At 41.9% G+C, this 27,036-nt stretch overlaps 1 protein-coding gene across 3 annotated transcripts in view; it reads left to right on the forward strand.

Annotated features, from left to right (window-relative positions):
- CDH17 (cadherin 17) overlaps positions 1 to 27,036 on the forward strand; it is a 79,687-nt gene that overhangs the window by 33,003 nt on the left and 19,648 nt on the right. For all 3 annotated transcript variants that reach the window (XM_037131151.2, XM_053661238.1, XM_037131150.2), the window contains exons 3-12: positions 2,766 to 2,864; positions 7,735 to 7,869; positions 8,721 to 8,859; positions 11,313 to 11,471; positions 11,577 to 11,776; positions 15,821 to 15,952; positions 16,264 to 16,414; positions 18,802 to 19,017; positions 22,644 to 22,720; positions 24,841 to 25,032. In XM_037131151.2, the coding sequence (XP_036987046.2) occupies positions 2,766 to 2,864; positions 7,735 to 7,869; positions 8,721 to 8,859; positions 11,313 to 11,471; positions 11,577 to 11,776; positions 15,821 to 15,952; positions 16,264 to 16,414; positions 18,802 to 19,017; positions 22,644 to 22,720; positions 24,841 to 25,032 (1,500 nt within the window). The remainder of the gene's footprint in view (positions 1 to 2,765; positions 2,865 to 7,734; positions 7,870 to 8,720; positions 8,860 to 11,312; positions 11,472 to 11,576; positions 11,777 to 15,820; positions 15,953 to 16,263; positions 16,415 to 18,801; positions 19,018 to 22,643; positions 22,721 to 24,840; positions 25,033 to 27,036) is intronic.

Genomic DNA, 27,036 nt, shown 5'->3' on the forward strand with positions numbered 1-27,036 from the left:
TTTTTGTACAAGATAGTGGATGTTATTCTCTCCAAGTCCTTTGGTTCTTTCACATATTTCCACCACACTGTTCTTCTCAGTTCTGGCAGTATGGCCTGATGACTCATGGTGTGTACATGGATTTGAAATCTTTATAGCCCAAATAGCTTTGTTAATGGGCAGGAAGAAGGATTGGTTGCCCTGCTATAAGAACCCAACTTTGAACCTTGCACTGACATGTATCCTGCTTTACTGATAGGCAAGCCAGCTTATCCACATTGGAAAAATGCAGGCTGGTTTGTGAAGTTTGTCTGACTAATGCAGTTTTCCTCTGGATATCGTCACTGGTGTTATCAACTAAAAAGCTGACCACTTGCTGATGTAACTGGAGTGCTGATGAAGGCAGTTTTCTGTTAAGCAGAAGCCCCACAGAAATCACTGCCTTGGTCTTGGAACAATGATGGTGGCACCTATTGGAACCCATTTTCTGTGCCCCACCTTCCAGAGGAGCTACTGGAGCTAAAGAAGATGTAGGAAAGGAGTGGAAAGTGAGGAAGAGACCCCTGAGGATGATACACTTAAAAAGGAAGAGATGAGCTGAAAGTCTATAGAATTATTGTGTTGGTACAGAATACTTTTAGCTATAAGTAACAGGAAGTTTGGCTTTAGAAGTCTTCAGTAAATGGAGGTTTATTTTCCTCAGATAACAAGAAACCTAAAGTGGCGTCAAGGGCATGTATAGCACTTCTGTGATATTATTAGAGACTTGTGCTTCTTTATCTCTGTTCCACCCTTCTCTGAGCTGGTTCATCTCTTCATGCTTTCATAATATCTATCACAGCTACAGACACAGGTGGTCCACTGTCTGAGCAAAAACAGGGAGGTATATAGGGCAATGCCAGCTATGTCTGTCTTTTTTTCATTGGGAAAATAATAGCTTGACCAGAATCTCCCAGCAGACTTTCCCTGTTGTTTCATGAACCAGAAATAGTTCACTTGACTGCTCTCCTAGCTGCAAGGGAGTCTGGGAAAAAGAACACTCGACTTCCTAAGGAAGAGAGGTTGATGATGTCTGGAGACAGCTAATCTAAGAGTCTGCTACAATGCTGAAAGAGAGGACACCAAATTCCAAATCCCTCTGCATTCTTCTATGTTATTTTTCCTTTACCAGACAAGCAGTATCAACTTAAGATTCAATGAACCAAGAGATTTTGTGTGAGACCATTTTTCCCATCACTCTATTGCTAATTTTTTTTTTTGGGGGGGGGTTATTCCCAGAATTTTCATGGCAAGAATATACTTGCTTTCCCAAAAGACTGGAAGACAAATTCTCTCCCATTTTCACCCACTTCTTACATTTTTGGTTTTACTTGTCTAGCTCAAAAACCATTGACTTGCCACATGCTTCTGATCCTAACCTATTCCACCCCTGGTTTCCAGCATGAGTAGGTCTGAAGAACCACTCAGGAAGGAGGGGAAACCGGCATCAGGTATGGAGGCTAAATCCCTCCTCCCAGAGGAAGCCCCTCCATGGGTGGGTTTTGGGCTGGCTGACACTTCCTGCACGCCACCTGCTCCATTCTGCCTGGTGTTTCCTTTCAAAAGTGCAGTCATCCTAGGAACAAAGGGATGGCAGGGGCATGTGCTGAATGCTCCCCATTCTCCCCGGTTGGAAATGGTGAGAGCCATATTCTTCTACATACCAAGGATGCAGCTGGCTTCCTGCCAGGCTCTCTCTGCTTTGCTCCCTGTGGGGTATAGTGGGCTTATAGTGGCTGAGAAGGCCAGTTTAAATCACAGTTTAATTCCGCTTCCTGCCACTACCTGGCAAATTACTTAACCTCTCTGTGTCTGAGTCTCATCACCTATAAAATGGAGCTAACAATAGCAATTTACCTCCCTATGGTTGTTGTCAGGATTAACTGTGTTTAGGACAGAGCTCAACACATACTAACTTGCCCACTGTTCCAGCCACCACTTACTGCTCTCCCAGCCTGGATTTTGGCATCTGCTTGGAGCTGCTTGTCTTTCAAGTTCAGGATCTTTGGATTTTAGAACTGTTTTGGGGCTTGAAGTAAACACTTGTGCTTTTATTGTTTTCTAAATGAGTATAGATTGTGAATCAAATGTTGAAACGGTAAGGTTTTCTCAAAGTTACAGTTCAAATTCAGATCAAATTTGACTAAAATTTACTGTGTTACTCTGTGCCAAGCAAACATTGAACTAAACACATCTGTGTATTCTTTTTTTTTCCCTGACAACTTTTGTTGCACCTGGGGAGACTGTGAACTCTAGAGTGCTGTGAATCTCCCATGAATTTCCTTATAAATGAATAGAAGTAAAGGGAGATGTTTTAAGAAGCTGGTGTAAAAACATCTAGAATTTAAAAGGCAGAGTGGCACTGTGGGAAGATCATGAACCTTTGTTCAGGTAGATCCATGTATAGCTGCTGTGTAAACCACTTACAAATTTTACTCTGAGCAAACAGCTTAACCTCTCTGAACCTCATATGTAACATGGAGTTAATATTCTCCCTACAGGGCCACTGCTTGAATGGTATGGTTCCATGAGAAAAGGAATTCAAGGCTCATTGCAAGCCATTTTGACATAGTAAAGCCTCAACAAATATTAGACCTCTTTCTGCCTGTTTTAACTAGATTTTACATTATTTTCTTCCAGGTTAAAGTTTTATGTTTCATTTATTACTTCTAGAAATCATGATAAAATTATCAAGTGATATATTCATAATAGATGGTGATGCTAATTTTCTTTTTCTTTTTTAACAGACAACTGGATATGGCCAGGATGGGAGGTTTAGCGGACCCCTGAAACCCATGACATTTTCTATTTTTGAAGGCCAAGAACCCAGTCAAATCATATTCCAGGTAATGACTACTTTTGATCACTGTCATCTTGATTTCTCACGCTCTCTTAGTAGACTTTTACTCTCATCACTCTACAGCAGGAAGTAAAATAGAAGCTTGACAGACCTCATTATCAAGGATAATTTCAGAAGCTAAGTTAATCAGGGAGATGGGTAGCCTCATTATTGTAAAGTGTTGTACCTGACATCCGCATTCGGATTTCCTCAACTTTATCTGGGGCGAGTTCTCCCATCCTGGGTGAAAGGATCTTGGTGGCTGTAGGCTCTGCCTCCCCTTCAAGGATGGGAAGAGAACCAGTTTTGGGAGTGGGATGGCCATCTGACTATCGGGCTTAGTGGTCATGAGTGAAAGTTTCGTGTGTGTGTGTGTGTGTGTGTGTGTGTGTGTGTGTGTGTGTGTGTTGGGGTGGAGGAGCAGGAGACGAAGGGGATTTCCTGAGATCACAGAATCTTTGTGCTGAAAAAGACCTCAGAGACTTTTGATACCAAACGGTTGTTTTACATATAGAGAAACTAAGGCTTACATAAGTTAATGGCAGAGCTGAGACTAGAAAACAGTTAACTTCTAGTCAGCATACATACTCTCTCTGTCTTTGTACTGTGGAGATAATGCAGCAAACCCTGCTTTGGTAAGATGTTCCTTTGAACTCTATTACAGCATTGGGGAACAGTTGTAGATGTCTTCACTCAGCACCACTTGAAATATTGGGTTGGTCATAAAGTCTGTTTTGTTTTTTCTGTAAAGTAAAAGATGCATTTTTTGTTTTCATCAATAATTTTATTGATTTGGATATTTTGAGTATGTCAGCTATCTTCCACTATTGGCTTCTAATGGGTAGAGGCCAGGGGTGCTGCTAACCATCTTCCAATGCAAAGGCAGCTCCACAGTGAAGAACTATTTGGCCGAAACGTCAATAATACCAAGAAACTTCACAAACCACTTTTAACATTCAATCTGTCACAGCACCTTCTCCATATACTGCATAAATCTTTTTTTTTTGTATTTCAGGTGCATTTTTCCTTTCTTGAAATAATAAAACATAATACGCTAAAAATGTTGCATTTAATTAATTAATCTATTTATTTATTTATTTACTTTTATTTAATTATCTTTAGAAGGAAAGGGAAGGAGAGAGGGAGAGAAATACCAGTGTATGGTTGCTTCTCGTGTGACCCCTGCTGGGAACTGGCCTGCAACCCAGGCATGTGCCCTGACTGGAAATTGAACCGCAATCTTTTGGTTCACAGGTCCATGCTCAATCCACTGAGCTACACCAGCCAGGGCAAAAATGTTGCATTTTCTTCCATCTTCAATATTAGAGTGGCTGCATAAAAATTTACCAATTTTGATTACTTTTTAAAGATTTAAAAAAATTTTTATTTTTAGAGAGAGGTGAAGAGAAGGAGAAAGAGGGAGAGAAACATCAATGTGTGGGTGCCTCTCATGCACCCCCTACTGAGGACCTGGCTCACAACCCAGGCATGTGCCCTGACTGGGAATCAAACCAGTGACCCTTTGGTTTGCAGGCCCATGCTCGATCTACTGAGCTATACCAACCAGGGCCCAATTTTGAATATATCGGCATACATTTAAAAATGTATGCTGATATGACAGCTGTCACAATACAACCTAACAAAATTGTTTTGAATGAAGTTAAAGACAACTAATCACTACTAGAGCCACTGTACAGAAAAAGAACATAAGAGACTTTTTGGTTATCCCAATATTTTTGCCTAAAGTGAGTGAGGGTGGCACAAAGCGAAGTCAGTGCTCCATGAGGCTGATCCTTGGGTCATTAACATATCCTCCAAAAAAAAAAAAAAGAATCAAGTAACTACAAACTTTTTTCACTAGAGATTTTCAACTAGCTCCAGCTTAGTACTCTCAGGGGCTTCCAGATCATAAGACACTATGATACAAATCTGAGATAGGTCATTTTTTTTCTTTTCTATTTGTATTGCTATATAGCTCATATAACATAAGACCCATCCTTTTCAAATGTACTACTCAAGGAGAAAGAGAGGGAGAAAAACATGACTGTGTGGTTACCTCTTGTGCACCCCTTACTGGGGACCTGGCCCACAACCCAGACGTGTGCCCTGACTGAGAATGGAACAGGCAAGTCTTTAGTTCAGAGGCCTGTTCTCAGTCCACTGAGCTACACCAGCCAGGGCCGAACTCAATCATTTCCTTGAGCATCATGATTACCAGTGTTTTGAACTCTGTATCTGATAGGTTATCTATCTCTTCAACACTTAGTTCTTTTCCTGGGGTTTTGATGTGTTCTTTCATTTGGGCCATATTTCTTAGTCTCACAAGTGTTATGTTGTACGGGGCAGAGCCTTAGGTATTTGCCAGGGTGGGGCAACCCTCTTCACTGCATGGTGGTGTTGTCTGTTGGGGATGGTCCAGAGAGGGAACAATGCTACTTGCTTGGCTCTCACTCTACTTTCCGTCACTTCCTCTGCTTCCCACAAGTGGACTGTGCCCTTTCAGGTGGTTATTCACAGGTGGGTGAGTGTGCACATTTTAGGACACTGTGGGGCTCTCCCATGCTCTTTCCTGTGAGACTGGGAGTTTCTCCCATCACCACACCCCCAACAGATTTTTTTCCAGGCAGAGGTTTCACATCATTAGTTTCTTGTGCTGAAACCCTGTGTTTTGCAGTCTGTCTTGCTCCCCAATCGTTCCTCCTGGCTTATCCACACGTGAATGTGAGACTGCCTGGTGCATCAGCTGCCACCTCACATATATGGTCCACCACATTGTTCCTCCACTTGGCTGCCCACCTCCACCCCTCCTACCAGTCTGGATAAATGTCTAAGTCCTTGGCTGTCAGACTTCCACGCAATTTGATTTTCTGGCAGTCCTGGTTGTTTTCTGTTTTAAATTGGTTGTTATTCTTCTTTTGGTTGTGCAAGGAAGCAAATGGTTCTACCTATGTCTCCATCTGGCTGGAAAACCTATATTGGAGATTTTCAATGTGCCTGAGGTAAATCCTACATCCTGGCTTTACCTTTAAGTTTTTTGGACAGCTTCTTGTTTGTATCAACTATTATTACTGCCCGAGGCAGCTGCAATATTAAACAATTGCTGCTGATTACTTTCAGCAAATTTCCCAAGAGAAAAAATTGTTTGCAGTGAGTAGCTCTGAGGTAGGGGAAAAAAAAGTCCTGTGAGTGTTTCCAGAGAACTTTGAGATAGGCCAAATAGTACCAGCTTTCTGAGGATGGGGAATTTGGGATACTCTAAATCCCTTTGCCCTCTCTGGGCATTGTGGTTGTAAGGCTGTTAGTTTTCAAGGCTCCTGAATATCTTGAGAAAGGGCAATGGAATTAGAACAACTGAAAATAACCACAAAGCTTAGCTCTTACTAGTAGTAATTTTCTTAAACACTTTCTTGGATTTTACAAGCATTTGGTTCTGATATTTACATTTCTTGCCAGTGTTTTACTGCTTTTGTGAAGGGAAAGTGTTTTTTTGCAGATCCTTACTTTAAATTTACCACTGATGTACAGGTCTTTTACTTAAAATGCAAAATAGTAACACTTATATTTATTGCAGAAACAACATAATATCAGTAAGAAATACTACATCAACTGTTTTTTAAAGTTTCATTGCTTGCCCACTGACATTAATACTTTTGGTACTGTTATAATCATAGTCTAGACTTATTTTTATGTTCCCCTTTTGTTATTTTACATCATATCATTGTTTCTTATGGTCCTTCATAACTTGTAGAATAAATAATTTAATGATTAAAATTCTATCAAATTTATATACTATTATAATTTTATCATCTTTCTTTTCTTACCATTTATGCATTGTCAACTTTATTGGTGTTATAAATAAGTATACTTATACTACAACTGTGTAGCTTACTGTTTAAAAATATTTCCTTGGTATAATTTGTTTAGCTGTTTTTGCTCTCGTGGGCTACAAACACTTTATTTTATGCCTCAAGTTATTTCCAAAAGGATTGTGCTAATTTACATTTCCAGCAATAATATATGTTTCTTTACATCTTTTATAACATCCTGAAACATAGGCTGTTATTGATTTTTAAATTTGTTAATAAAAATATGTGAAATGTACTAACAATTATTATTGAGGTTGAACAATTTTTATATCTACATTATTTTTTGGAAACATTCTATTCTTGTGGTCTTAAAAGTGCTATAGCTTTTCCATAATATTGTGATAACTATGTATGGTGTCAGGTGGATACTGGAAATATTAGGGGGCACACTTTGTAAAGTATATGGTTGTTCAACAACTAGGCTGTACACTTGAAACCAATACAAAATAATACTGAAAGCAATTGAACAGTAAAAATGTAAAAAGCTCTAAAATTTAAAACAGTACTATAGCTTTGTCTATAGTTGCTATTTTTTCACTTCTGAAAAGTAATTAAGAGATTATCATATAGAATCTTGTGAAGTTGCAATCACTTTTAAATTGTTTCCCTTAATATTAAAATATTTATTAATCATTATCACAATGTTTAGAAGTAATAAATGACATCTTTTTTTATCATAGCCATAAAGCTATCCTTTAAATATTTCTTAGAAGTTAGTAATGTTATAGCTTTCAGATATTCCCAGAAGAATCTCATCTAGCTCCAGTTACAATTTATACCATTAACTTTTGTCAATATATTAAACTATGTCATACATTGTTTCTTGAAGGAAAAGTATTTTGAATCTTAGTTAATGCTCAAGCAAACTTTTAGAATGTGTCACTTTAAAAGCTCATAATTTCTTAATTAGTGATTGTGCAAATGAAAATCTTACCTGAAATTGGTGACTTTCTACAGATTGTACAACACTGTTTCTTTTTACAACCTCGTCTAACTTTTGCTTCTCCCCAGTTTAAGGCCCAAGCTCCTGCTGTGACTTTCAAACTAACTGGGGAGACAGATGGAATATTTCAGATAGAACCAGAAGGACTTCTGTATTACACCAAAGCTCTGGACAGGGAAACAAGAGCTGTGCACAAGCTTCAGGTGAGTTGAGACCAGAATAAGTCACCTACCAACCTTTCTCATCATCCTTTGTCCTGGAAGCATCACTATCACCTTCACCCCATGCGCAAAAGTCTGTTAGGCCTCTCCTGGCATTAAAGGCATGCTTTGCAAACCTAATTTGTCCATTTTTAATCAAGTACATAGGGGTATGACAAACGTCTCCTCTTCCTTAGGCTTTTTGATCACAGCAACCCAAATTACATTGTCAAGGCCCTCAGATAGCATTACTTATTCAAGTATGGCATGCTCAGGCACCTGGACCAAAACCAAGCCAACACTTCTCTGGTGTCTGCCTGTGTCTGCCTGTGGGCTCTGGATCCACAAAGAAGGCAGCAGCAGTGCTGGGATGGAACTTCTTTGGCCCTTGCAAGAAGCAGAAATAACCAATGGTCAGTTTTCATGCTTTTTATTTGAATATGCAGGCATGATAGACAGCTAATTGTGGGGAGACAAGACCAAGCCAAAAGCCTTCTGTTTGGTAACTTCTGTTGGATCTGCAGGTCAACCATGAAAATGCTTCTGTAAGAGAACATGAAACTTCTATAGCCTCAGGTTCAAAGTGTTCCTATTTCACTGACTCTAGCTATTTAGAAAAGAATTGTGTCCAGTGTCCATCATACCCCATCACAGGAAAAATAGTCATGATAATTCAGGTTTAATGAAGAGGGCCTCTATTTTAGCAGCTCCCAATTTGGGCTTTTATGGGTATGTTTCTCCCCTACACATACCAGATAGTGGTTTTTTGAACTCTGATTTCCCTCAAATGACTTTTGTTGTGTGATATGAAGTCCCAATTCACCAAGGTAGTTTCCTTTCCCTTTCTGCATCAGGTCTCATCCCTGGATGCTAATGGAGACTCAGTGGAGGGCCCAGTTCCCATCACAATAGAAGTGAAGGATATCAACGACAATCGACCCACATTTCTCCAGTCAAAATATGAAGGCTCAGTAAGACAGAATTCTCGCCCAGGTAACAGGCAGGAGCCTGGAAGCATTTATGAAAAAACAGAAGGGTATGAGGCAGAAGGGGCAGATTTGTGTTCCTAACAGCTGCAGCTATAATTCATTAAGCACCCTATGTTACTTAAAATTTGCAGTGTTTAATACTCTGGAAGTTGTTGTATTATCCCTATTGCTCTAGAGCATGGCTTCTCAACCTTGGCTTCATTGAGATGTTGGGCTTGATAATCTTTTATTGATTGATTGATTGATTGATTGATTAGGTGCTGTTATATGCACTGCAGGAGGTTTAGCAGCATCCCTGACATCTACTCACCAGATGCCAGTAGCAACACCTACTCCTAAGTTGCAACAACAAAGATGTCTTCAGACATCGCCAAATGTTCCTAGGGTGGGGTGGGGGGTGATCACCCCTAGTTGAGAACCACTAGTCTAGGGTGAGCTTTAGAGCTCTACACATTGTAAAATACTCTGGAGAGGTGAGCTCACTTTCCCGCATCCTCCCAGGAATCTCACATTACATGGTCACTATTGGCTCCCATTTCTTTTTCTTCTCTTACTTCCAATCCTAGCTATGACTTATCCATTTGCTATGCCCCTACCCTTTACTTCCACAACAGCATCTCACCAAGGCATGGCTATATGCCACAGGCTTTGCTCAAAATTTGAGCAGTTGAAGGAGCATTACATTATAACAGTGCACAAAATAAACATGAATATTAGACTTAAGACCCTTGGCCATTTCCATCCACTCACTGTCAATTTCCCTCTACTGCTGAATCTTGTCTTTCATTCTTTAATGCCCACTTTCAATAACTCAGAGAAAGTATTCCTTCTACTTTTTTTATTATGTACAGCAATTTCACTGTCACTGTTCCTGAAATTTCATACCAAAGACTCTCTAACAAGCTCTGCTAACCAAGCATCTTCCATGTCTTCCCCCTTCTTTCTTCATCAGTGAAATCTCCTAGAGTAGTTGTTCTCCAACCTTTTGGTCTCAGGGCTCTTGTCTTTCTCTAACAGACAAAACAGAGACAGACTCATAGATAGAGAGCAGGTTGACAGCTATGGGTGGAGGTAGGGGTTAGGGGTAGAGGGATTGAGCAAAAAGGAAAAAGGACTCACAGACATGGACAATGGTGTGATGATTGCGGGGTGGGGAGGGAGGTGAAAGGGGGATAAATGTAATGGGAAAAATACAATAAAAATTAAGTAAAAAAATAAAATACAGCTAGGGGCTAAATCAAAAAAATTATTAAGGACTCAAAAGAACTTTTGAATCTGTCTAGTGATATTATGTGGATTACATCCAGAGGGATGCTGATGAATGTGTAATAGCTGTCTCTCTGGGGGAAAAGCCCAGCTTGTAGCATTTACTAGTTTCTGTGGTGAAAATATTCCTACCGTGGCCTATTTCAAGTTACCAATGGTGTTAATGATTGGCTCACCAAACTTCTGGGGGTTCAACAATTGGCTCTTGCAAACTGGTTCCAGTGCAACATTGGTTATATCTACCAACAACTATCATATTAGAAAAATGCAGCTGAGAGACTTCAAATATTTATTAATTTAGAATAATAAACATTTTAATAAAATCTACATTTTTAAGGACAAAAAGAATTATTAAGAATAATGGCATTGTGCTTTGGTTGGTATAGCTCAGTGGATTGAGCATGGGCCTGCAAACCAAATGACTGCCGTTCAATTCCCAGTCAGGGCACATGCCTGGGTTGCAGGCCAGTTCCCAGCAGGGGATGCACGAGAGGCAACCATACAGTGATATTTCTCTCCCTCTCTCCTTCCCTTCCCCTCTAAAGATAAATACATCAAATCTTTAAAAAAAAAAAAAAGAATAATGGCATTGTTTTAATCTTGGCAAATCTCTTTACTGTCTGAATTAATTGAAAACTATTGGATTCTCCTGTCTGTTTCTGCACTTATTGTGTTGCCGTATGCTGTTTTGGTTTAAGCATATGAAGAAAAACTTGCCTCACACAGATATGTAGTTGGAAAAGGGTGGAATATTGTTATGGCATTTTCAGATAACTATGGTTATTCTTTGATACTATACCTAAACTACAGCAAGTGGTAGTTTCTTAAAGGCTTGTTACAATATGGAATCTGAAACCACATCAATGCCCTTCACCCGCCTTTTCTTGGTACTCCTTTACACTGAAATCCATTGAACTAATGCTTTGAGTGGATTTTTTTTTTACATGTGTATGAGTTTAGACTCAATTGACCCTAAAATCAGTCTCAGAGATCCCTTAGAAGTCCCTTGTTCATATTTTGAGAAACCCCATCCAAGGGAAAGGAAGCGGAATAACGATTTATTTCCCCACTGATGTGAATTATAGCATCTTCCCCATTCTACCTCTGGCTCTTAGAAGGCCAAAGTGGCTGTGGTTGGTTTGGGTTTCAATTAATATCTTGTTTTTTTTCTGGGTATGTTTTGTTAAATAGGAAAGCCTTTTATGTATGTCAATGCTACAGACCTGGATGATCCAGCCACTCCCAATGGCCAACTTACTTATCAGATTGTCATGCAGCTTCCCAAGGTCAACGAGGTCATGTACTTTCAGATAAACAACAAAACAGGGGCAATATCACTTACCCGTGAAGGTAAGTCAGGTGATGCCCTCGTAGGACTGACCGAGTCAAAAAAGGGACCTAGATCTGTGTCAGCTTCAGAGACATTTCCTCTTCTGTTCTTTCCACTTTCCATAGGATCTCAGGAATTGGATCCCATTAAGAATCCTTCCTATAATCTGGTGGTCTCAGTGAAGGACATGGGAGACCAGGCTGGAAATTCCTTCAGTGACAGTGTACCTGTGGTTATTACAGTGAAGGAGAATATTTGGAAAAGACCAGAACCTGTCGAGATTGTAGAAAACTCGACGAATCCTCACCCCATCAAAATCACTCAGGTAGTGCCTAAGGAATGCCCAGAGCCCACTAGTTAAATGGCCTCATTTTGTAGGAGCTCACCCTCATGGTCTTCACAGATATATTTATCGTATGCATCATTTATCGTATATATATTTATCGCAGCACAATTATAAAGCAAACTAAATCAAAAAAGTCTCTGGAGTTTACCATCATGGGTAAACTCTGGGCTTCAACAAATTGTGTGTGTGTGTGTATCTTTAAAAAAGAGAACTTCGTGCAAGATTCAAGATTCCCTAGATACAATTGCTGTTTGTTGTTCCCTGTCAGTAGTATGGGATATGGCTGCACTAGAGTGGGTTGCATATGGTGTACACATCATATACATGTATTCTTATTCCTGTGGAAAGAATCCCTTTCCAGAAGACTCATCTCATCATAGGCTGAGGGGCATAGACAGAACTGGCCAAGACTAAGAGTTGAATAGATAACATTCACCTTTGGAGACCTCCCTCCCCCAACTCCATCTCCTCTGTGTGCCTCTGCTCTCCATTCACAAGCTCCCCCTTCCCACCTCTGTGGCTGGTGCTCTCACCTCCTCCCTTAGCTCCTGTAGACACACTCTGAACTCCACCCAGATCTAGATCAGAAGGTTCCTTGACATGAAAGCTGTGGGCTAGTGAGAGACCATTGGATTTGGAAGCAGGTGACCAAAACCATGTCCTTGCTCCATTACTTTAATGACTGATCATAGAATAAGTCATTTAACTATTCTGCACCCCAACCTCTCAACAGTAAAATGGAGATTATAACACCTCTAAGGATTGTTGTGGAGATTAACTAAGAGACCGTGTCTGTGTAAGTGGATAATGGGTATTAATGTTATGAGTAAGTCCTAGTCTGTGGTTCCTTTAAGATTGTTAGTAAATAACATTGTCGGTATTAAGGGACCCTGGAATGGTCCACGCCATATCTATTGCATAACCTAAAAAAATCTTTATCTTTTGAATGTTGAATTAATGAACTTCACCATCAGGGAAAAAAAGAATAAAAGCAACAGTTATTCTGCTTTGCCAGCTGAGAAGTTGTGTCAGGACTCACTACCATGATGAGTGCAGATTTGGGGACTTTACTACAGTCTTCCTGTTTATTATTTAGGTCATCCCCATATGGATTTGTAAATGCTAAAAAGGAAGAATATGCTTACTTGTTCTCAGGCTGGTAAAAGAAAAGAAATTCTGGGGTGCCACCTCCAATACCCAGCCTGGGGAAAATGGTTTGGGTGTCTGGAAACTCGGGAAGAAGGATGGAGGAGGACAGCTCAGGAGAGGAGAACTCAGACTGAGTTTTTAGGGCGGAAGGTGCACTCAAGAGACCCAGGAATGTGGTTTTTGGCTTGGAGAGAGGGTAGTGATTAAACAACTAGTGTGGGACAGTGGTGCTCCCTTGGTACCCTTCCCAGGCTGGTCTAGTTCAGTGTGGCAATTTCAAATGGCAGTAAGACCTTAAGCAATTTGGGCAAATCACTTAAAATTTTTGTATCCTAGTTTTCTCTTTTGTAGAATGGGGTTAATGGTAGCATCTACATCACAGGGCTTTTGAGCATTGAATGAGAGAATAGATAAAGATGTTTAGAATTGGGTATGGCATGTGGTAAACCCTCAATAAGTGTTAGTATTAGAATATTAGGGAGACCAAACTCTGTAGAAAGTAGAGTGGACTTAGTATTGACTTTATTTATTTTGCCACGTTGTTTACAGAACAACACAAGGAGTTAGCAATTATTCTTAATCCCTGAAGTCTTTAAAACTAAATATTTAGGGAAGGAATGTGCTTTATTTGTGTATCATTCCTTTTACTGAAATAGTAGCATGGAGAAGAGTTTGAAGTGTCTTCTTTGCTCTTCTCCTTTTTTTCACATTTAAAAAAAATATATTTTATTGATTATGCCATTACAGTTCTATTTCCTCCCTTCATTCCCCTCCACCCTGCACACCCCTCCCCCACCATTCCCCCCTTTAGTTTATGACCTTTTATCTCAAGTGCTTTAGATTCTATATTTCCCATACTGTTCTTGCCCTCTCCCCTATCTATTTTCTACCTACCACCTATGCTACTTATTTTCTGTACCTTCTCCCCCCTTCTCCTTCTCCCACTCCCATGTTGCTAACCCTCCATGTGATCTCCATCTAGCTGTCCTCTTTGTTTTTGTTTTAGGTGTGGTTGTTAATAGCTGTGAGTTTGCTGTCCTTTCACTGTTCATCTTTTTTATCTTCTTTTTCTTAGGTAAGTCCCTTTAACATTTCATATAATAAGGGCTTGGTGATGATGAACTCCTTGAATTTGATCTTATCTGAGAAGCACTTTATCTTTCCTTCCATTCTAAATGAAAGCTTTGCTGGATAGATCAATCTTGGTCTTTGGATTTCATGACTTGGAATACTTCTTTCTGGCCCCTTCTTGCCTGTAAGGTCTCTTTTGAGAAATCAGCTGACAGTCTGATGGGAACTCTTTTGTAGGTGACTGTCCCCTTATCTCTTGCTGCTTCTAGGATTCTCTCCTTCATTTTAATCTTGGCTAATGTAATGATGATGTGCCTTGGTGTGTTCCTTCTTGTGTCCAACTTCTTTGGGACTCTCTGAGCTTTCTGAATTTCCTGGAAGTCTGTTTCCTTTGCCAGATTGGGGAAGTTCTCCTTTATTATTTGTTCAAATAAGTTTTCCTCTCATGGCTGTGCCTCTTCCCCTTCTGGTACCCCTATAATTCGGATGTTGGAACGTTTAAAGATGTCCTGAAGGTTCCTAAGTGTCTCCTCATTTTTTTTGAATTCTTGTTTCTTCATCCTTTTCTGTTTGGTCATTTTTTTTCTCTTTCTGGTCCACTCCTTTGATTTGAGTCCCAGTTTTCTTTCCATTACTATCGGTTTCCTATGTATTTCCCTTCATTTCAATTAGTTTAGCCTTCATATGTTCCTCTAATTTGTGGCTAAAATCAACCAGTTCTGTGAGCATCCTCATCACCAGTGTTTCGACCTGTACCTCTGATAGGTTGGCAATTTCTTAATCGCTTAGATTTATCAGCTTTGGGGCACTGAGTTGTTCTTGAGCCATGTTTTGATCTGTTTGTGCCTGTTATGTATGAGGAGCAGAGCATTAGATGTTCACCAGGGAGGGGCCACACAGGTCGCTGGTTTGTGACACTGTAGGTGGTGTCGGGGTCAGAGAGGAACAATGGCAGTCCCCTCTGCCACTTTCCGCCACTGGGGCCTGCACAGTTTGTCTCACCGCTTCCCTCCTTCACTGGTTTATCTACGCTTGAATGTGTGACCGTGGTCAGCCCTCAGTGAGTCCACCACCTTGCACCCTCAGTGGGTCCGCCCACTTCTCCACACCTGGGATCCACCCACAGCTGCTGGCGCACCTGGGTGGAGCGCCTGGGTGGGTCTGGTAGATCTTTCCTGCCCGACCCCACTCTGCTGCTGGCTCTGCCCCTCTTACTGGTTTGGCTGAAGGGTTCATTGTTGTCAGACTTCCATATAGTTCAAGTTTCTGTGGTTTGGCTGCGTTTTTGTTGCTAAAACTTTATTATTTTTAAACTTGGTTGTGCGAGGAGGCACATTGCTTCCACCTATGCCTTCATCTTGGCAGAAGTCCCTCCTCTTCTCTTCATTGGTGAGTTTTTGAAGCTCATCATATATCATGGCTTAGTCCACAGACAATGGCAGCTACAAAGTAGATTTTGTTTCTTAGATTGATATTTTACAGACATGAAGCTTCCCCAGTCAGACTTCCAAAATAGTGACCACACAAACTTTTTAGAGGGTTCACACACACACAAAAATTGCTTTAGAGAAGAAAAATATCTCACACGTGATTTTTTTTGAGCAATATAACTTAGTAAAATAGGGGAGAAAGGCTTACTTTAGGTTGAAAGTGAAAAAGTATAATTCATTAGTTATAAGAAACCACAGACATATAAACAAGGTCATCAGAAGCTTCAAACTGAGAACCAGAAAATTGTTGATTCCTTCTCCAGTTCTCTGGGTGCAGATGTCTCTCTCCTCACAACTCATGTTGGCCCTGCAGGTGCGGTGGAATGAGCCAGGTGCACAGTACTCCTTAGTTGAAAAGGAGAGGCGGCCAAGATTCCCATTTTCAATTGACCAGGAAGGAGATATTTATGTGACTCGGCCCTTGGACAGAGAAGAAAAAGATTCAGTGAGTAAAACTGGGAGGGGTTTCACAGGCAACAAGACCAAGTCCTGTGCTCATGGAGAGCTGAGAGCAGAAAAGATTTTACTGAAAAACAGTAATAGAAATCCCTAAATTGGGTTCTAACCCCAGTATGCTATTACTCTCAAATATATGAGAATATTCCCACAAATCTGACCCATTTTATTTTTCTCATTTACCAGTTCTAAGTAAATTGAAAATAAGGGGGTACATGAAGTAAAATTAAAATAATCATTTTCTCCGCCTTTTCAAGACAGCGATGGAGTCGTGTCTTAACTCTGATCTTCCTGTTGTAGTACGTTTTCTATGCAGTTGCAAAGGATGAGCTTGGGATACCACTTGCAATACCACTGGAAATTTCTGTGAAAGTTAAAGACATTAATGATAATCCACCTACGTGTCCACCCACAGTGACTGTATTTGAGGTCCAGGAGAATGAAGGAATAGGTAAGAAATGAGAGCTATTCAAAGCTGTGTAACCATCTTTCTTATAACTCTGTAATCCATTTTACAAGCAAGGCTTGTAAGAAGTGGACAGGTAAATCTGATCAGTGATCAGTTGTCCCTGTCTACCACAGTACAGGGGTTGAGTGCACCTCGCGACTTGCACAGGTACAGTATGCTGCTGGCTCAGTTACTACCTGGGTAGTGTCCTTAAATCGCAGCTTTTATGACCACCATTGCCACTACCACCACTCTCCTTGTCCCTGCTTGTTCCTGGCCTTTGTCACTTGGAGACATGGCACTCCTTTCACTTCTGACTTACCGGCAAAATACTACACTCACACTGGGTAGCACCTCCTACTGGAATTTCCCTGGTCACTTATGTCAACAGCCTCATAGTTCCTCCAACAGGAAAGATTTACTGTGCAGTGAGAGAAGCACAGTGCCCTGTGTGTTATGCTCTCTCGTTTTGGCGAAAAGTCCAGAGCAGGACAGCTCTAACACCAAAGGGTCACAGAATTTAGTGAGACGCTCTTTTCCAGCACACAGATTCTCTTTTGTTTTTTGACAAGTGCAGATGCATGTCACAAAAGTGACTTGGTTGTGATAGAGTCAGAAATAGCAGCTGCTACTGTACCAAATACATATTTCCTCTGCTCTATGGCTCATGGTGCCCCCTTCCTAGGCCCATCAACCATGTCTACATGGGCCCAGCTCCATTATAGACGGCCACAGGAAGTTCCCTCCCCCACATGGAAATCCTCCAAGTTTCCATATAAGTCAGTAGATGCCAATCAATATAGGAGAGGGGGTAAAGCCTAGCTCCACGAATGGGATATTTTCAAGTTTGAGTCCCGAGGCGGGATTGTGGCTGCATGGAGAGAAGCCCCCAATTCCCATTTCACAAAGTAAGATGATCCAAAACCTATCAGACCTCAGGCAGAGCTGGGTGAGGTACTGACTCATAGCTTCCGACTTTGGGAACTCCCTGGGCTGAAACACTCGCAAGAATAAATACAGAGGGCCATAAACTGCCGGAGGCAGAGAGGATGCATGCCTGCCCTTTGCCCTGTGTTATCTCCGGGGTGGAGTCAGTCTCCGCAATTGTTCTGCAAAGTGGCCGAGAAGTGACCCGCAGCGGGCCTTTCTTTAGTTACACCATTTGCCTTGCACATTAGCATCCAAGGGTGCTTGTAACAAACAAAATACCGCAAAGTCAGTAGCTTAAAACAACAGAGACTTGTTCTCGCACAGTCGTGGAGGCCCAAGTCTGAAATCGGAGTGCCTGCTGGGGAGCATTCTTCCTGCCTCTTCTGGTTTCGGGTGGCTCTTGCCGTTCCTGGGCTGCCTGCCGCGACATGACTCCAGTCACTGTCTCCTTCACACGCTCCCTCCTTCGTGTGTGTGCATCTTTGTGTCTTCTTATAAAAAGACTTATCTCTAGATTCAAGGTCCACTCTAAATCTGTGATAATTTTATCTCAAGATCCTTAACTGTTTACATCTGCAAAGATCCTATTTCCAAATATGGTCACATCCGTGTTCTGAGTGAGCCTGAATTTTTGTGGGACACTATTTGGTATGGGCTGAATTGTGACCCCCTCCCCCAGATTCATATGGTAAAATCCTAATGCCCAGTAACTCAGAAGTTGACTATTATTTAGAGGTAGGGTCTTTACAGAAATAAAGTTAAAATGATGTCATTTAATGTGGGTCTTAATCTAATATGAATTAATGTTGGCATTCCTAAGTCTTGGGACATAAGTCCCACAGGTTCTGGCTAATACAGGACATCAAAGAGGAGAAAAATATAAATATATTTTAGTATTATGTATATATATATGACATTTAGTACTTTACTGAGCTAAACTATAAGCCTCCCAAAGTGTAGGGGTGTTGTTTTGTGCCTCTCTTACCCTACATGTGTAGGGTAGACATTCTACAGAACACAACACTCTGACTTCATCACCGATGTGGTGTTCTTCCAAGAAGAGAAAATCTGGACACAGACATGTAAAGGAATGGCCATGTGAAGACACATGGATCCGACAGCTATGTACAAGCCAAGGAGAGAGGTCTCAGAAGAAACCAGCCTTGCTGACACCTTGATCTCAGACATCTAGCTTCCAGAAACTGTGAGAAAATAAATTGCTGTTGTTAAAGCTGCCCAGTCTGTGGTACTTTGCAATGGCGACCATATCAAGCTAATGTACTACTGAACACACTATACCTTGGAAAGGGTTAGGAGGACCAAAATAAATCTAAGAACTTTAGTCAACTGTTCGAAGTTATTTACAGAGCTTTCTAGGAACCTGTGTATCCAGTGGAACAATTTTACATAAATTAGATACAGCCTGCAATGAATAAATTTCTTTCTTCCCTTCTTCACAGTTAGCGATATTGGGACTCTTACCGCCCACGACATGGATGAAGCAAACACTGTTAACAGCGTTTTACAGTACAGAATTGTGGATCAAATCCCTCAGTATCCCAAAAAAGGACTCTTCCTGGTCCAGACCTACACAGGGGTGTTCCAGTTAGCCAAGCAGTCCTTGAAGAAGCAAGACTCCCCTCAGTACAACCTGACGGTAGAGGTGTCTGATAAAGGTCAGTATCACATTCACTGTCAAGGGTGAAAATACATGTTTTCCTTATAGGTGTGATGTGTTAGGCTATCCTAATGCCCGGGTATATTACGGAAGGATGCTTCCTCTGTGAACCACACATGCACCACAGAGGTAGCCGGTCCAAAGTGACGGCTCAGGCAGCATTATTGTATTGGTAAAGGGGATTAAAAGTACAAGGATTTTATTAGGGGAAATGCGTATAGAAAAAAATGGAGAGAGATACAGAGAAAACTGGGAGAACCATCAGACTATAATACAAGCTTGACCCTGAGAGAAGTAGACAGGGAAGGAAGGCTGATGGGAGTATCACAGACTACTGAGCAGTCCAAGAAAAGTTTGGCAAGGTCATTGAGGAGTCCAAAAGTGGATGCTGAAGGAGTCCATGATACTTGAGAATGGGCCTACCTTAGCATGCCTGCCTCCTGTAGTCGCTGGCTGGGGCAGCCATGGGAAGCAAGGCCTCAGTGCAAATGTGACGATGGGTTTCAGAGTGCAGCAGTGTGGCCGTCATCACTGAATGTCCCTGTTGTTGGCAAGGTACATTGTCATGGCCACCACAATCATAAACAGAGAAAATAATGGCCTTTCCCAATTCTTCCTTTTGGACTCAAAGGATTCTACCATATGAAAGTGGAGGAAAAAATGCATCTTCTGGGGAGTTCTGTCTTCTATTAGCACCTGGTTAGCCATTTGACAATATCAGAAGACATTCTTCCCTATTCCTCGTACAATGTCAAAACCAGTGGTTATTTTTGTTGAGTCACAACAACCTTTGAGAATCTGATGAAATCTATGCATTCTCAAAAAAAAAAATGCACTCATTCTCAAGCAAAAGTGCACAGACACAGAAAATAGACATATTCAGAGATAGGCTTATTTTAAGGGCATACACACTCCTAGGTTAAGAATCGTTCTTTGAGTTAAAACTGAATCTTAGATTAACAAATAGTTCAGTAAGTGTTATGCCAGGAGTGCCAGCAGGCACAGATTATATAAGTATGTAGAAGAAATGGCATCATTTCACTCTGTGCTTCACGTATTTTTTCCTTTATACAGATGTCGATATACTGAATAAGACTGGGGTTTAACAGGCCCCCAGTATAGAATGTTTGAAAGTAATCTGGAAAATATTGGGGGGGTCTAATATTTGTATAGCATTATGTTAAGCGATACAGCAAAAGTGCTCATGAATATAATAAATCTGGATAAATTAACAATCTCACACCAATAGCCACCCATTCTTAAAGCAAATAGTTAATGAGCATTTACCTCATCTGAGGCACCTTTAATGGATTGGATAGCTCTGTGAATAAGACTAATTGTCTGTCCCGACGGAGTACTCATGATAGAGGAGATGGACATGTGAATAAATAAATTGCAGGAAACTTGTACAAGGTTGTGTGTGAAGAAAATGAGTCACTCAGTGGAGGGAAAGAAAGAACAGGCTTTCTGGAAGAGGTAAAAGAAATCCCATGTACAAAATCAAGGGGCCTTGAAGCAATTTAAGGCTGTAAGGGGGTAAAGTGGAAATCAGATAATGTATTGTCTAGGTACATGAGTACATCTACAGAAAAGTTGGGCCAGATAATAAAATATATTTATACATACATATATATGTGTGGGTAGAATTAAACATCCAAGTATAAACCACAGAAAATTAGAGATGAGGCTGTAATAGTTTTACATAAAATCAGGGAGGGCTTGTTACCCTGGAGGCCCCCCGCTAGTCCCAATGAGGTTTGTGCAAAGCACGCAGCCAGTGTGTGCAGGACCTGGGACCCGCAATCTTTGGCCATTCTCGTTGTCTACAAATATTCTGGGGACTAGCCCCTGCTTTAATCATCATTCGTTTATTTACACCTCAGTTATAATTAGCTCCATGCCCAGGGTCCTGAGCAGGAGCTCTGGAGTACAGCTGCCCAAGTTTTTTCCTTAGGGTCCCAGCAGGAAATAGAGATACCCCCTCAAAAGGAGTAACCACAGAGTTTAAAGGAGGAATCATTTGTAAGGGCTGTGGGCAACCGACAGGCAGTGTAAAGCACCTTAAGGCGTGAAGGGTTGAGGGAGGGGAGCATTCCTGGAAGAGGCGAGCCCTCACCAGACCTTTCACCCCCTGCCCTTTCTCCCACTTCCTGCTAGTGCTCCTATTGGCAGAACCTGTTCCCCAAAGGGCCAGAACACCCACTGATGGAGTGCACCCACTGATGCAGTCCCCCAAAGGGCCAGAACACCCACCGATGGACTGCACCCACTGATGCAGTCCCCCCAAAGGGCCAGAACACCCACTGATGGACTGCACCCACTGATGCAGTCCCCCAAAGGGCGAGTGCACCCACTGATGCAGTCCCCCAAAGGGCCGGAACACCCACCGATGGACTGCACCCACTGATGCAGTCCATAGGTGGGCCTCCCAGACACAGAATAGGGAGATGGCTGGGAAGCACATGTAGAGGACAAAGGGATTTAAAATCTGGCTTTAAAATATGGATTTAAATTCTGGCTCCATCACTTAGTCAGGTTACCTAACTTCTCTATTCCTTGGCTTCCTCATTTGTGAATTAAATGAGAACGGTAACAGTGACTACATCATGAAGTTAGTATGAAGGTAAAGTGAGTAGTGAAGGTAAAGCACTCAGATAGTGCCTGGTGCCTGGGGAGTGCTGACAATTCGCATTCTGTCAAGAACCTCAGTTTTTTTGTTATGCAAAATTTACACCTAAACTGACACAAAACCCTGGAGTTGACACAATCAAGCTCTCACACATCTGATTAAGTGGCAGAGGCAGAGTTTGAACAGTGGGATTCCAGATCCAGACTCTTAATGTTTATATGCTACAGTAAGTCATGGTTATCACAGTAGAATGATGGCAACCCCAACAAAGAACCCGTCGTGTTGTTTCTTGTTCTCGGTATTTCCCAAGGCACCCCATTCCCGCCCACTCTCCATGCTCATCTTGGACTCAGGCTGAGGCTGCTGTGTCTGACTAGGTCTTTGAATTAGCAAACCCATCCTTCAAAGCCAGTGTCATCCCCCCAGGGTTCCATGAGCCCCCTCTGCCCCTCTCTTGCCTCCAGCAAAGGGGGCAGTCAAGCCTTTTGAAGGGGACTGATTGTACCACTTCCTCCCATACCTGGAGGAAAGGGAGCAGGCACTGTAACCCTCCCCACCATGGGGAGCAGAGGAGACGCAGGACAGTAAGTGCCAGGATATTCAGAGAAGGAAAGAGCCGGCTGGGGTGCTCAGGGAGAGCTTTCTGGAAGGATAGTTTTGCCCTGGGCTTTGAAGGCTGCATAACTTTCACTAGGTAGTAAAAAGAGGCTGCTTCACATGAAGTGAACAGTTTTGCTCAGGAACAGACTTTACCCTGGAGGGGCAGGTGGAAGGAAGTGGAAAGCCCAAGGGAACTTCTTTCAAGACTTTCTTCAGACTCTGTGTGGTGTGACCAGCTTGTGGGCGCAGGTTGGGAGCAGAGCCCTGTTTCTGCATGGACTGAATGTCAGCAGCAAAAACGTTGACTAGGGCTGTCACTTCACTTGCTGATGGTTTCTGATTTTAAGGCATAATCTTTCAGTGAGAAATGTTTGTGATTTGACTTTGATTTTCAGATTTCAAGACTCTCTGTCATGTGCAAATCAACGTCATCGATATCAATGATGAGATCCCCATCTTTGAAAAGTCAGATGTGAGTAGTTGTCACCTGTTGTCTTTTTCTTTTCTTTGTTCACATTCTTTGACCCTGACTTCTGGAATAAAGACACAGGCAGACAGTAGTTAGGGGAAATGCCAGACTTCACAGGTAGCCTTAGTTAATACAATGGTGACACACTCAGACACCTTTTTGAGTGAAATTCTTGAGGGAATAACAACATTCATTGTTACAGTATCTGGGAACGTCTGTCTATGAACTTCTGCCAACGGTCCATTTATCCCAAGGGCTGCTTAAAAGCTGCCACCACAATCTTTATTGAATTGAAAGGAGTTGAATTGCTACTTGCAGTTTGTCATTATATATTTTGTGTGTAGTAGCACAACAAATGGATTAAAGCTAGGTCTCAACCAAGCATTTCTAGTAAAAAGTTTAATATTTGCAATATTTGAGTAAGAGAAAAGGAGAAGAAAAAAACCTCACCTCTGGCTCAAGCCAAAGAAATATGCACTCGAGACATTTGCAAGAATTAGGAACATTGGGCAGAAAAAGCAGGAGAAACAGGATCGGTTGAGGACATCAAGGAAACTGTTTACTTATTGTTAAAGTGGACTTCAAACTTGGGGTTGGTCTTATCATTGCTCCCCTTAAAAGGCTGTGTCCGTTTATTTATTCTGGAGCAGAGAGAAGCCCATTTGACTAGTTCGTTTGAAGGTAGTTATGGGGCAGCCCAGAGCCCTGTAATGATGTTCAGAATAAAGCTCTGGGCTTTGAAGGCTGCGTAACTTTCACTAGGTAGTAAAAAGAGGCTGCTTCACATGAAATGAACAGTCTTGCTCAGGAACAAACTTTACCCTGGAGGGGGCAGGTGGAGGGAAGTGGTAAGCCCAAGGGAACTTCTTTCGAGACTCTCTTCACCCTCTGTGTGGTGACCAGCTTGTGGGCGCAGGTTGGGAGCAGAGTCCTGTTTCTGTGAAACCTGTGATAAATCAGAATAGGAACAAGGCTGTGATGAAGAAGGGGAGTTAGTTTATGCGAGGGTTCAGGGCAGCGAGAGGTGTGACTGGACATGCCTTGTGTGTGCATCAGGCAGTGAGGCAAAGCAAGCAGGAGATAGAACTATTCACTCTTCAGCCTCTGTGTTCCCTTCCTTGTACTGGGAGTTTCTTGTATTACCTGTAGACAGTGGTTTTAAATTGAAGGTGAGAATCCAGCTTTGGCAGTTTCAGAGCTTGGAAATGCAAACCGGGCTCGGGAGAATGAGTCGGCTGCTTCACTGCTGCGGTCTTCTCCTGGACCCTGGCTATTTCCGTCTTTAAAATGGTGATGCCCAGAGAGATGGTCTGAGGGATTTTCAGTGGAGGCAGGGAGGCAGTCTAGGCCGGTGACTGAGAGCACAGGCTTTGGAGTTAGACAAACATGGGTATGAATCCCAATTCTGTGTGGTCTTGGGTGAGTTTTACCTCTGCATTCCTTTGCTCCTCTGTCAAATGGAGATGATGATATAGCTACTTAGGAGGGCTTGCATGCCAGGCACTAGGGGCTTTACATGCGTTATCTCACAACTGTCATAGCAAACATGAAATAGTCCTGTTATTATTGTCTCCATTAGAAGATGAAACTGAGACTTAAAGATGTTTGGTAACTTGCTTCAAGTCACCCTGCTAACGAGTGGCAGGCATAGGATTCATACCAAGGTTGTTTGACTCCAAAGTTCAGGCTCTTAACCGCTACTCCTTCGTTGATCATGCACCAATTAAAATAATGTATGTAAAGTACCTGTCACCTTGGAATAACTCAATATATAGTATTTATTGATATTATCACTATTACTATTATCACAATTACTATTGATATTATCACTAGTAATTGCAGTTATGAAATGTATTGAATGTTGAAGGGAGAATCTGTTTTAGAATTCTGTCAGCAGCTCTTTGAGATGTTGTGTTTCTTGGTATAATGGTTATCAGTCTGTGAGTATGACTGATGCCAAAATCAACGGCAACATATTTATCAGTAGGAAAAATGTGCCCGGGGAATATTGGTGCAGACTATGACTTGCATCTGTTCTGAAGCTAAACAGACAAGTTAGCCCTTTGGCAGTTCTTTGTGACAGTGCATGTTCTCACTGTTTCCTTCCCTGGTTTCCTTCTTAGTATGGAAACCTAACTCTTTCTGAAGACACAGCCACTGGGTCCACCATCCTAACCATCCAGGCCACAGATGCTGATGAGCCTTTTACTGGGAGTTCTAAAATCCTGTATCGAATTACACAAGGAGACAATGAGGGGTGCCTGGGGGTTGACACAGATCCCCAGACCAACGCTGGATATGTCATAATTAAAAAGGTAAATGGCCCTTTAATGGAATTTTTGTGGTTTTCAATGTTTTTTCCATGGATTTCAAGGACCTGGAAGCAGAGGTGATGTATTAGCAGTGACCTCTCTGGCCTGGTGTACTCAGTTACTCCTGTCCTCCTGAAAGACAGCAGGCCAGGCATTCTGGGCCTACCCTTTACCATAAAAATACATAAAACACAGGATAAATGATTTTTAGTATATGTATTTATGTCCCATGTAATATTTGGGTCACACTTATGTAACCAATGCAGGTCCAGCCACCTGAAGCTTCGAAAGCCAATACTCGAGAGGCAGGTGCTGATGTAAAGGAAAGAGGTTTATTCAGATGCCAACCACCTGGAAGATGGGGGCTTCATGTCTCAAACCCCATTGTCCTGGGAAGATGGGCGACTCTTGTCTCAGCATCCATTTCATATCTCAGTTCAGGCAGAGGTTTTATAAGGAGGAAGAGGGAAAGAAGAACAAAGACATCAAGGGAAGGGGCTTGAAAAGTTCTTTACATGCAGATGAGGACAGTCCATTCCAAAAAATCAGGCAATGGCCCAGTGCGCATCATCCTGGCTTCACATCCTCCTGACTCCACACTTGAAAATCAGCCAGTCTACCAGAGCTGGGATGCCTGAAGGTCAGAGCCTGTATCTTTTGAAGTTAGTTCCCAGGATTCTTAGACAAGCAGGCTGTTTATCTACAAGCCACATATTAGTCAGAGCCAGCATTTATGGAAACAATGTCAAAAGAATGGTGGGTTATAACTCCCCACTACTACACTTATACTAAAAAATTATTTGTTGTTTATCCAAAATTCAAATTTAATGAGGTGTTCTATATTTTTGTTTGCTAAATCTGGGTGGGTGGGTGGGTGTGCCGAGGGCTTTCCTTCTCCCTTTGCAAATGTAGGGTGTTAGACTGGACGAACCCTATGAGCCATTTAGGCTGTAGGCCTTTTATTCTAAAGTGCCAGCCATAGATACCTCTTTCAAAATGACTAGAAACTGGTAGATGTCCTTTCAAGGATTAAAAGACAAGTTTATCATTTTATCTTTCTTCTCTGCCCACCCCTTACTTTCATCTTTTATGGTATTGCTAAGCCCACTGGCTCTTACTTTGTCTCTCCCTCTGTAAGGAGTAGGCAGACTGGAGCCAAAGTCTTCCTTGCATACCACAGTATCTCCTTCCTTGTACAGGACCTTCCCATTCCTCCCCTAATCTACTTCCACTCTCCACTGTGTACATCTAAATCTTGACCCTTTTCTCTGTGGCTGCCTCATTTATGCTTTACGCAGGGGTGTCTCTAGAAGAAGAATTGTCTTGGGCCATGCATTAAATACCTTGTGACACATAATCACAAAAAAATCTCATGTTTTAAGTAACTTTATGATTTTGTGTTGGGCTGCATTCATTGCCAACCTGGGCTGCATGTGGCTCATGGGCCGAGGGTTGGGCACCCCTGCTTTAGAGCATTAACTGGTTTACCAGATGACTCAATAGGAAGCAGCACTCAGTGTCACCCAACATATTTAGAATTAAAAGGAGTCAGAGTTACAGCAAAGGAGACTCTGCAAGTAGAACTGAATGCTGACAGTTTGCGGTTAGTGGACTGGAGGCTGCAAAAAAAGAAAAGACTCCTGAGAAAAGGCTTTGTTTTGTTTTATCCTCACCCGAGGACCTTTTTTTTTTTTGCTTTTAGAGAGAGAGGAAGAGAGGGAGGGAGGGAGAGAGAGAGATAGACAGAGAGAAAGAAACATTGACATGAGAGAGAAACATCCATTGGTTGCCTTCTCATATGTGCCCTGACCAGGGGTCAAACCTTCTGATTAGCAGCAGGACGACAGTCCAACCAACTGAGCCAAACTGGCCAGGGCTTGAGAAAAGTTTTAAATCAGAATAAAAGAAAGCTGAAGTAAAGACAAAACAGACTCATTTCACAGAAATGGATAGAAGCAATCCCCGGGGCCATGTCCGAAAACTGATCCCATTCTTACCTCTGACCAC

Source organism: Artibeus jamaicensis, unplaced genomic scaffold (assembly GCF_021234435.1).
Source record: "Artibeus jamaicensis isolate MK-2021 breed Jamaican fruit bat unplaced genomic scaffold, CSHL_Jam_final scaffold_916, whole genome shotgun sequence".
Classification (NCBI taxonomy): Eukaryota; Metazoa; Chordata; class Mammalia; order Chiroptera; family Phyllostomidae; genus Artibeus; species Artibeus jamaicensis.